This window comes from Hemibagrus wyckioides, linkage group LG11 (genome assembly GCF_019097595.1).
Source record: "Hemibagrus wyckioides isolate EC202008001 linkage group LG11, SWU_Hwy_1.0, whole genome shotgun sequence".
NCBI lineage: Eukaryota > Metazoa > Chordata > Actinopteri > Siluriformes > Bagridae > Hemibagrus > Hemibagrus wyckioides.
Window position 1 is genome coordinate 9,917,536 of NC_080720.1, and position 11,754 is coordinate 9,929,289.

An 11,754-nucleotide genomic window follows, 5' to 3' on the forward strand; every position below is an offset into this window, starting at 1 on the left:
ACTTACTATCTGGTGGATTTCAGTGCCTCGCTGCCTCTAATAATTACCATTACACAATGAAACACACTGAAGTTATAAAGAAACACGTTTTCTTTTATTTGTTTTTTTTTTTTTTTAAATTGTATACAAGTTGAAACTAAATCATCCAAATTGTGAACACAGCCGAGTCAGAGACTACCTTTAAAAAAAATGACAGGTTATACACAGCTTGACAGAGCAGCCTGGATTTCAACCGAACGTTATAATGAATCATGGGGAGAAATAAGCATGAATTGAATCATACACAAATCTGCAAATGCCATCTAATTATATGATCTGATGCCCAAGCAGTAATGAAACCCAAACAGGCCTCCAGGTCCCTACCACTTAATTGTACTTTTCTAATTATTCCTTTATTAAAGTTTCACACCACACTATGCAAAGATCATGTTTCATATCAACCAAAGTAGCATCAAAAATCCCTGAAAAGTAAAAGATAGATAAATGGTGATGAAATATGAAATCTCCTAAGTTTCCCCGACCTCCTGATGGTACTTCTCTTCCTCCCACAACTGATAATTTCCCATTCGTTAGACTTGAACCTCATTCTGACTGAAAAAGAAAATACTGGTGAACACGTATCAACACTATGAAACACCGGGGAGAATATAATGGTTTCCAAAGTCTGAAGACAACCAATTTAAGCATAACGAAACACAATGGGCAAGTTATACATGATTGGCAAATATAAAATCAGCAGTCAGTCAAAGAAAAATAAAGATGCAGTATTTGGTAATTATTGCAAAGTAGTATCAACTAGCAGCTGTATGATTTTTGTATTTGCACTGGCTTCCCAAACATGGATTAAGTCTATTTATGTTCTAAATTGTAATACCCATGCAGATTCACCAGCATTATATATTTTTTTTTTACTTAGGCTTAGCGACCTTTATATACAAGAATTATTCTGCTTAGGTTGCTATATACCCAGTACATGCGAAGGGTGAAGTCTCAAGACAGATGAGCCAGTTTGTTTTGCTAAATGCTTTTGCATATTCAAGAACCACCCAATTTTATTTCCAAAATTTATTTAAAGAGCAAGGTATGGTTATCCACAGTAGGTAGAGTATAATGGTGAAAGAAGAGACATAAAACTGATTAATTTAAAATACCATTCACTGTTACTCTATTGAAATACCCTACTCTAGTGAAATACCATTCACTATTCACTCTATTCAGAATCATGGTCATCCTAAATAAAATGATTTTCAGGTCTTTGCAAAGGACCAGTTACATGCACACAACCATCGATAACACTACGCAAACCCACTTAAACCAGACAGCAGTTAAAAGCAGTAAACCTTTCAAAACTTAAACCATGAAAGGAAGTGGGGAGCTTCAGGCACCACTGTTTTTTTTTTGCAAATGGCCAAGACAGAAACATATATACTGATTTAATATGACAAACAAACTAAGCACAAATAAAGAAAAAATGGGGCATCAGAAGAAGACCACAGAATCCACGTAATGAGGCAAATATGCCTTTAATGGGTCTAGGTGGGCACAGATATCTTCCTGGCCAGCAGCACCAGTAGGGCAAGTTCCACACTGCCTTCAGCCTGTTCGAGTGCTTCAGCTGCCTCATGAGATGAGAACCCTGCTGCTTGTATCCTCTGGATGTGCTCTGCAGGGTATTGTCCAGATACCGTTAGTGTGGAAGGCTGGACGTCGTCTGGAAGAGGATAAAGAGCCAGCCCGGAACTTTGTATTGATGGATGAGAGGATTCGACAGGCACAAGGTTGGAACTGTCTGCTGAGGAACCTACTGCTACAGACAAGGACTGTGGTTGGGATGGTTCAGCTGGAGGTGCTTCCTCTGGCTCCAACATAAGGTCTTCCCCATTTTCATCCACCTGATTTTCTTCAGGGAACTGTATTTCCTCCAGGGAACTCATATTTTCCTCAATGCTGATATTTGTAAACCCATTAGTCTGAGTGGTTTCTTGTCTTTGAGATCTTACGGTCAGTCCTTCAAAGGTTTCGTCCATTTCTAGGGCATCGTATTCAGATTTGGCAATTGTTGTTTTATTGGTTGTGGCAGTGTAAGATGATGAAATAACATTTGGGTTGACACTTGTATAATCGTTTCCTGTTGGATTGTGGTCCATCTCATCAGTTTCTGGTCTTGGGGTGGTGGCAGATAGAGGGCTCCAGGCACTGGCCTGAGCATTACTGTTAGTCATTAGAAGGTTGTGAAGTTCCTTGAGGGCTTGAGCCAGAGAAGGGATAATGTCGCTCTCTGACTGGTCCCTTTCTGATGTCATTTCACTCTTTGAAACAGAAAGGCTAGTTTCAAAATTCTTCTCAGATTTTGAGTGGACAAGAGGATCTTTGGATGAACTAGATGGACCTGGAAGGTTGTGGTGAGTTGTCAACTCCGAAAATTGATCTGTTTGACCATTTACAACATCTTTCATTATGCCGCCTTGTTCTTTCTCCAGGAAGGGATCAGGAATGTCAACACTGATTATTGTTGGATCAACAGAATCGGCCATGTCTACTTCCTGAAGGCAAAGATCATTCTGGGAGCCAGTCTGGGAATCAGGTTCTTCTGCGTCTTCTAAGGCAATGCTTTCCCCTGCATCTAAATCTGCCACAGCCTTTCTACAAAGTACAAATTTAGTCCCTTTATTGTCATTTGACACAGTACTAGAAAATGGTTCCTGAGCAGGGAGAGTGGGTGATGCTGTTGACGGAGGTTCGAAGCCATCAACCTGCCCATAGGGAGGATCTTGAGAAGATTCTTCCACTTTTAAGGGCACGGATGAGGCAGACAATGGGTGTGGTTCAGTCATGCCCTGGGTGTCAGGTGGATATGACTTTGTTTCTCCCTGGGATTGAGATGGATTGAATGATGCCTCTGATGGCAGGCTCTGGCTAACGGAGGCTGGAGCAGACTTGGAGCGGTCTAGTGTAAAACTTCGATAAGGACTAGTGGCAGCTGTTGAGGTGGATGGCGTCTGAACAGAACTATGAAGTGGGAGTGGTGGGGACTGTGGTGAGGTAGTTTTTCCATCTGCAATTTCTAGCAAAGAAGGCAAGAAAGTGGTTATGTCTATATGTGTTAAATACATTTGATTACAATACTGTAAAAGCATGCAACAGAGTTAACAAACATAGCAAACCATGCATGGAATTGTAACCAGGCATGTGTTAAATTGTAGTAAATTACACTTGGCACTCGAGGATTCTTGCACATGCCATATGTAGAATATTGTCTTGAAAATATGCAGTGAAATGGCCAGTTCATTACTCTAATGTTAATTTCTTAACATTAGAGTAATGAATGTTAATTCCTTGCGACTGTAATTCATCTTCATTCTTCAGAATACTGTGCAACAAATATAAATCAGTGCAAATATGCTTTGTGTTTGTCAGACAGAAAGAAACAGCCAGCAATAACTATTTAAATTCTGCAAAGAAAAATAAAAATTGACCTTTTTAACAATGGCTCTCATTTCAGTTCCTCTCTATACCTTTACTAATGGTCAAGATATTGCCGACTGCCATATTACTTTCTGTGTTTTGTCAGGAAGTAATTGTGTAAATCACACTTGCTGGACTACTAAATCTCATTATGAATTTATGTATGCAGTGAAAACAGGACTTCTGGCGAGTTACTCTGTTAAATGTTTCCCGTAGTAATCAGGGTGTTTCAGAGAATTTGTATGCAATAACAGATCCTTTGGCCATGTGTGACTGTTGTACCTGGGTAGGCTGGGCCCTGTTCAGCTGTCTGTCCAATGCATCATTGTTGTCCTGCACATGGTTAAAGCACACACCACACACGGCATGCAACAGGAGGCAGAAAATTAGGAATCACACACATCCAGAGACAGAAAGGAGTTAAGAGAGAAAATGGTGTTGAATGAAATTTCGTAATGTGATTTGTACAGTGTGACCCCAAGTGTCTTTCGCACACTTTCTGTTCGAGGTGAACATGTTACAGTTTTTATTTATAGTGTTTCCAATTTTATCTCAGAATCATTTACAATACTTTAGTTAAACAAAGATTACAAATACATGCAACAGAATAATAATTATGTAAAAATTATGTGTTATGGTGCCAATACAAGACTGAAGAAGGATATTTACATATTTATCGCCAATATCAGGATTTCCATGAGATTCTGTCAAAATAGCTAAGGTTTTAGGAATATCATTGAGTGTGGGGGGGTATACTCTCACACTGTACATCACTTGGTGAGATGGAAACATTACTAGTGCTTCACAGCAAACAATTCAGAACATGCTTCATAAATCACCATAAACCAAGCCCTGGGAAAAATAAACTGGAATATTATTTTAAAGCCCATTAAACTGGTCTACTTCAGTGTACAGGATTACAGATGTTATCTCTATGCATGCAGCTCACCGTTGTCCTGTATGGATCTTTGTAACGCCTCTGCAAGCTCTTGGTCTGCAATCTCCTCTGGTCGAGTGTCCTCTCGCGCTTCTGGCCCATATGCCAGTCTGGCACAGTCAGGCAGCTCACCCTCAGGAAGGAAGCGTGTCTCTGTCCCTGTTGTTCCAATCAGCAGCACATTCTTCTTAAGGTCAATAGAGCACTGAAAAAAGGCATTGGGACAGATGGTAAACAAACGTTACTAAACCTAAAAGGTTCATGCTATTAGGATGAAAATAATAATGAATATCCCTGCAGGCCAAATGTAAGCTTCACAGAGTGTTTACCATGACTTATCTGAACAGTTACTAAAAAAATGGAGCATGTCTGCAGTGCTTTTAGTTTTGTTGTTTAGTTTAGTTTATGAACTTCGCTTTTAGCTCCACAAAAGGCTCTAGGACATCGTTGTCAAAAAACAGCTCCCAAATTATGGTCATCATGTGCAACAGTAACAATGAAGAGATGTGTGATCATTTTAAAGAACTTAAAGTCAATGCAGGATATTCATACAGTCTCTGATTATTGGATTCAGTGCAATGCAAGAAGTACTTTGGAGGAAAAAGTGTGAAAGCAGACCTGGTGTCTTTTTAGCATGTCAAGGCCTAGCAACATGTCCATAGGCTGATCTTCCAAAATGGAGAAGGAACAGGGAAGGAAGTCCCCTTCAATCTGTACCTGAGCTGGAGCACACAAGAACATAAAATTCTAATGGACACGCAAGAAACGATACAAAACTGAACAGAAAAGCAGAATGCAGTGAACAAAACAGTACATTGAAAAAAATAATTCTGCTTAATTCACTGTAGTACACTGACAAGTCATATTTTGTTTACGTTTAGATCAGCATTACAAACAAACAAACAAACCCATAAAGCTTCAATATTCATGTTGCACAGGCATTTCAGTAGAACAGATTAAGGGGAAAAAAATAAAGTTGTTTTGGCTTTAAAATTTCTGATCATATATTAAAGGTTTTAAAACATCTTTTTAATTCTGGACATTTTATGCCACAACCATATTTGTGGCATTGTTTAGATGTACATTTGTGACAGAAAAATGGAGGCAGGATCTTTCTGGCATTATCATTATCCTTACGGTAACATGAAGAACCTTGACCTACTTCAGAAAACATCCTATAACAACAGGTTTACACATCTCTTGAATCTACGCCATACCCAGATGAACTCTGCCAATAATCTTCTGTGTGCCCACGCCCTTAGCAATCCCTGCCCAGCGCCGGTCTACTAGACGCATGATGTTGCAACGTTCTGCGCAGGCTTGACTCATGATGGTCATCTGGGCTCCTGAGATGAGAAAGAGAATGTGTTCGGTTATAATGGAAGTCTTAAAATTAGAGACACTGCAGAACAAAGCACAGTATAAAGTTATATACCTTTACAGTAGCAAGTAATTCACAATAACAAGCAGATAAGTGACATTTCTATGTAAATTTCATGGCCCTGCATAGTTCTTACCTACGCATTTGTGTCTTCTAATACTATGTCAATGTTAGAGCTGGACAAAAACACGTCCAAAAGCAGCAAACTGTAAGCAACGTGAGCAACTTGTTGCTTGACAGAGTGAAAGCAGGTTTCAAGACATTGTGTGCATCAAGGATAAAAGATCACTAATTTACCTGAGTCAACAAAGGCTTTCACAGGGTGTCCATTAACCTTGCAGTTGATGTAGAGCATAACCACCTGGCCAAAACTTTCAGGTGCCTCTTCCATAGCAATGGTCATATTTTCTTCAATATTATGTTGCCTGAGAACATACACAATTAGGGTCACAATTTACCAAGGGCTGATTGACCTTGTTTACAAACACACACATACTTATGCCATGAACAGATATTATCTGATGGATCTTATTTTAGTCAAGACCCAGCATGAACTTGAACTCAACTACAATTAGGTAGTATAAATTAGGTTGCACTGAGCACTGCATGGTAATTTGTGAAGTATTTCATTTTTGGCCCACGTACATTTTACACAAGTGTGCCACTGAAGTTTATATGTTCAAAATATGACACTGATGTATTGCCGTGCATTAAAATGTGGTGGATGTTTATTTTGCTGCACCGGAAAGGTTTACAATGCATTATTAGCTTATGGACTAGATCACAAATATATACACACAAAGCCCATGTCGTACCTGATGTCCTCCTCGATCTTGGCCTGAGCCTCCAGGTCAAAGGGGTCAGCAGTGAAAAGTCTGATTCTCTCCTGCTCTCTTCTGGCTCGTTCCTGCTGCTGCTCCTGAAGCACTTTCATGAAGTGCTCTGAGAGAGACAAAGTGAAAAATGTCACAAACCCTCATGGCAAAATTCACTGACCACAATGTATAAAGGGCTGTCATCTGCTCACTGTAATCATCTGTACTCACCGAGGTCACCGCTCAACAGGGCCTCGGCCAGTGGCGGGTTACGTTCCTTCAGCAATGACAGCTCATGTGGATTGGCAAGCAACATATCGCGTAACAGGGCAGGATTGTCCAGTCCCTGAGGAGAAGAGGCAGGGGAGGCAGCAAGGGGTGTCTGGGCAGCCCTGGGATTTTGAGACGGTGTGGTGGAACGATGGTTTGAAGAAGTGCCGGGAACTGAGATGGCGCTAAAATCGATGCGGGGCAACCCTGGGGAAAAATTTTTTCCAATAGTCATGCCTATGTTGTCTCATGTTCAAATCAGGATTACAGTCATTACTACCATGCAAATTACACCTTTTCTCCTCAAGCTGTAATTAAAAGTGGAAACTCCTGAAGTAATTTTGATACTTTCATACTAACCGTTCATCATGGCAGAAGAAAAGACCGCTCCAGTCATCAACAATAGCTCACTTTTTATTTTTGGCAACACAAATTTCAGTAGTCACTATTTAGGACTTAAACATGATTAAGATTTAATCTGCTACTACTCTTTGCATATTATTTTACATTTTTACAAAAGCTAAAAACTTTTTAAAAATAAGTTTGCTGAGCTAACTAATATTAGCAGTCTAATAAAAAAAAACTTCCATCCAGGAACTCTGCCCTAGAGTTTAATAAAGGAAAAAAACTCTCAAACATAAGGGTAAAGTAACAGTCATGTTTCTGTGTTGGCTTTTTACAACAAAACAGCTCACTACATTTCCAGTGAGAAATCCAACAGAAAAATCAAATAATTAAATTTCTAGAATGCAATGCAGCTAAATGTCCCAGCTGAGCTGATTTACAGTACAACAGAAGCTCAGCTAGTGAACAATCTACACTATATTGCCAAAAGTTTTGGGACACCCCTCCAAATCATTGAATTCAGATGTTGATTTTCAGAGGTTGGACTTGGCCCCTTAGTTCCAGTGAAAGGAACTCTTAATGCTTCAGCATACCAAGACATTTTGGACAATTTCATGCTCCCAACTTTGTGGGAACAGTTTGGGGATGACCCCTTACTGTTCCAACATGACTGCACACCAGTGCACAAAGCAAGGTCCATAAAGACATGGATGAGTGAGTTTGGTGTGGAGGAACTTGACTGGCCTGCACAGAGTCCTGACCTCAACCTGATAGAACACCATTAGGATGAATTAGAGCGGAGACTGCGAGCCAGACCTTCTTGTCCAACATCAGCGTCTGACCTCACAAATGTGCTTCTGGAAGAATGGTCAAAAATTCCCATAATCACACTCCTAAACCTTGTGGAAAGCCTTCCCAGAAGAGTTGAAGCTGTTATAGCTGCAAAGTGTGGGCCAACTCCATATTAAATTGATGTGTATGTAAAGGCAGATGTCTCAGTTTTGGCCTGGCTCCCAGTCTCCGCTCTAATTCATCCGAAAGGTGTTCTATCGGGTTGAGGTCAGGACCAGTCAAGTTCCTCCACACCAAACTCACTCATCTTTTTTAAACCTTGCTTTGTGCACTGGTGTGCAGTCATGTTGGAACAGGAAGGGGTCATCCACAAAGTAGGGAGCAAGAAATTGTCCAAAATGTCTTGGTATTCTGAAGCATGAAGTGTTCCTTTCACTGGAACTAAAGGGGCAGACCCAATCCCTGAAAAACCACACCTGAATTCAATGATTTGGAGGGGTGTCCCATCTGGCAATATAGTGTATAAGATCATGATGGCGTGGACGGCATTTTCAACATTAGAGCCGAAGCTTTGGAACCTGATCTGTTTGAGCGGAGTGTACAATTGAGGAGCTGGATTATCAAAGCTCTAATGATTAAAGCTCTGCTGCACTGCTCTCTTTGTGTGAAGAAAAAGTGAAAGATAATGAGTGAAAATGCTCAATATGCAAGTCGTTCATGGCAGGTTTTCCTTTTAGACTCCTCCATCAACACAACAACCATGTTTTAAAAATGATAAACTGGAAATGGATGTACCTGGGAAGGAAGGCTGAGCCGCTGGCCTTCTCTCAGCTTGTCTCAACACCACCACATCTCCATCTTTCAGGCCGTAATTCCCCAGGGCTCGGGTGAGGTCTCTCAGAGGCTGCTCTGCATAGGAGATCTGCAGGAAACAACAACAACAACACCTTTACAGTCAGGTATATTTAGTCAAACAGGACACGGGACACAGATTACGAGTTCGTCTCTGGTCACATGCCAGAAAGCTAAAGCGAAAGTAAACAGCAAACCGCGTAGAGTCTTTACAGGAGAAGCAAAGCTACGACTTTCCCTCTCAGAGTTTAACAGCTCCTGACTGACATTTACGATGACCAGAGTAAGCAGTTGTTTACTATTTGCTTGTAAACAACGCGTCCGTTAACGAGGTTATGGTTATTGCTCAACTCGTTAAATCAGGGCACCAAGCTAACTAGCATTACTGGTTAAATGTCACACCCAGCCAACTACAGCCATATACATTTCACACACATTTCTCTTCAGTTTTTTTGTTTTAAGTGTATCCGTTAGAGGGGCTTTAAACTCGAGTTAGAGACTTTAGCACTATTAATAGCCCGAGACGCCGGGTCCCTGCTGTGTAAGCTAACTGCTACTGTACAAACTACCGAGCCAAAGCTAGCCGCGCTGCTAAACCGCTATACCTTTAACTGACTTCAGTTATTTCTCGTAAGCTTTACCTGAATCTCTCCAGCTGGTATTCCTGATTCGAGTTCACAAAGAGCCAAAAAATCCCTGAGTTCAAGCTCTGGAGAGACATCGAGGGCGAAGGTGGTCTCTCCGCGGTCCCTCAGAGCGCAAAACACCGTCAGCAGCATCGCTACACAACACCGCAGGCAGCCTGGGACACGAGTGTGTGCTGATTCAGCAGCTCGCGCTCTCTCAGTTTCTTTCTCTTTTTCTCATATACACACTCACTCACGCGCATGCACGCACACACACACACACATACAGCGACTCTATTGAATCTTACACCTCTTTTACACTTCTCTGCTTACACAATATCCCAGTGCGCATGGAAACAAACAGCGGTGTACTTTACTCCAAAGAAGCCGTTTTACACACACGCACGCGCGTGCGCGCACACACACACACATATATATATATATACATACAACACCTGCTTTCAGAGTGAAAACCGTAAACTGAACCTGAAGCGCGATAGTGTGCGACTTCAAACGTAGCTTTGCGGTAGCCCGCTGATCTGCACACCATGCTGTAGCATGTCCCTGCTGTTCGCATAGTTTGTAGGTCAGAGAAGCTGCTTCGTGAACAGCGTGACTGAATTTGACGTGAAACCGGAAGTAATATTTTGGACGCACGAGCAAAACGCCAAAACACGAGCCTTAAAAAAAAACCTCACAGCTAATAATAATAATAATAATAATAATAATAATAATAATAATAATAATAATATTATTATTCAACAATATACACTTGATGGAATGAGGATTAAGAAATAGACTGGATAAATTAAATATTATTAACATTTAACAAACAAAACCATATATATCTTACTATTAATTCTATGTACATGCCATTTACCTTACCTAAAAATATTTATAACATTAAGCAATAATCATTAAAAAAAATTGATGAGAATTAATCATATACACCATATCGATGGTAAGAATACAGTATGTTATATACTGTTACATGCTATGATATCAGAATTATTTATAGCACAAGTACATAAGTAACATAAGAAACATAAGTAAAGCACAGAAGCAAGAATGTTGAATCTATACATTTTTAATATACACTATAATGGCAAAAGTTTTGGGACACCCCTCCAAATCATTGACTTCAGGTGTTGTTTTTTAGGAATTGGACTTAGCCACTTAGTTCCAGTGAAAGGAACTCTTAATGCTTCAGCATACCAAGACATTTTGGACAATTTCATGCTCCCAAAATTGTGGGAACAGTTTGGGGATGACCCCTTCCTGTTCCAGGAACTGCACACCAGTGCAGACTGCACACCAGTGCACAAAGCAATGTCCACAAAGCAACGTCCATAAAGACATGGATGAGTGAGTTTGGTGTGGAGGAACTGCACAGAGTCCTGACCTCAACCTGATAGAACACCTTTGGGATGAATTAGAGCAGAGACTGTGAGCCAGGCCTTCTCATCCAACATCAGTGCCTGACCTCACAAATGCACTTCTAGAGGAATGGTCAAAAATTCCCATAAACCCACTCCTAAACCTTGTGGAAAGACTTTCCAGAACAATTGAAGCTGTTATAGCTGCAAAGGGCGGGCCAACTACGTATTACATTCATGTGCATGTAAATGCAGACGTCCCAGTTTTGGCCTGGCTCGCAGTCTCCGCTCTAATTCATCCCAAAGGTTTTCTAACAGGTTGAGGTCAGGTCATGTTGGAACACGAAGGGGTCATCCCCAAACTGTTCCCACAAAGTTGGGAGCATGAAATTGTCCAAAATGTCTTGGTATGCTAAAGCATTAAGAGTGACTTTCACTGGAACTAAGGGGCCAAGCCCAACCCCTGAAAATCAACACCTGAATTCAACGATTTGGAGGGGTGTCCCAAAACTTTTGGCAATATAGTGTATATAAACGGTGTACATATGTAGTATATACATTTACAAACTCATTTTAACTAAGGTTTCATTTTTGAGAAAATGATAACCTTCTCAGTACAGATTTAAAATAAGTCTGCTTATCATTTGTTTGCCTTCAGAGTTAAATCGTCCACAAGATGGCGCAATTAACCAACATTTTAGCTGAATTCCAGTCAGGCTTTGGATCATTCGAGAGTAAAAAGTTTAAAATTTATATACAGCGCATATGATATAGAAGAATGATCCATTCATGTGTAATAATAACAAAATATTACATCTTCTTCTTTTACTGTGAGGTAGATGACCAGTGAAAGTGGAAGGTGTAGGCCTCCTTAAATATGAACATATAAGCTCAG

The 11,754-nt window shown here is 40.5% G+C and overlaps 1 protein-coding gene across 2 annotated transcripts; it reads right to left on the reverse strand.

The window, feature by feature from the left end:
* Window positions 1-72: 72 nt before the first annotated feature.
* ddi2 (DNA-damage inducible protein 2) lies at window positions 73-9,958 on the reverse strand. 2 transcript variants are annotated; one of them, XM_058402454.1, is made up of 10 exons: window positions 9,499-9,957; window positions 8,801-8,927; window positions 6,830-7,075; window positions 6,599-6,725; window positions 6,081-6,208; window positions 5,620-5,748; window positions 5,021-5,124; window positions 4,415-4,607; window positions 3,748-3,798; window positions 2,925-3,064 (listed from the first exon to the last, which is right to left on the reverse strand). In XM_058402454.1, the coding sequence occupies exons 1-9, from the start codon at window positions 9,634-9,636 to the stop codon at window positions 3,788-3,790; spliced, it is 1,203 nt and encodes a 400-aa protein (XP_058258437.1). In that variant the 5' UTR covers window positions 9,637-9,957; the 3' UTR covers window positions 2,925-3,064; window positions 3,748-3,787. The 2 variants fall into 2 exon arrangements, with proteins under 2 accessions (XP_058258436.1, XP_058258437.1); XM_058402453.1 differs by lacking the exon at window positions 3,748-3,798 and having other exon boundaries at window positions 73-3,064; window positions 9,499-9,958.
* Between the last annotated feature and the right edge of the window lie 1,796 nt (window positions 9,959-11,754).

Bases quoted from the DNA above. Each gene is read 5' to 3' on its own strand.
- ddi2 (XM_058402453.1), bottom strand. From the start codon at position 9,636: ATGCTGCTGACGGTGTTTTGCGCTCTGAGGGACCGCGGAGAGACCACC. The intron at 5,749-6,080 runs GTAAATTAGTGA...TTCTCATCTCAG, and splicing joins GAAAGCCTTTGTTGACTCAG to GAGCCCAGATGACCATCATG. The intron at 5,125-5,619 runs GTATGGCGTAGA...TGTGTGCTCCAG, and splicing joins TATTGGCAGAGTTCATCTGG to CTCAGGTACAGATTGAAGGG.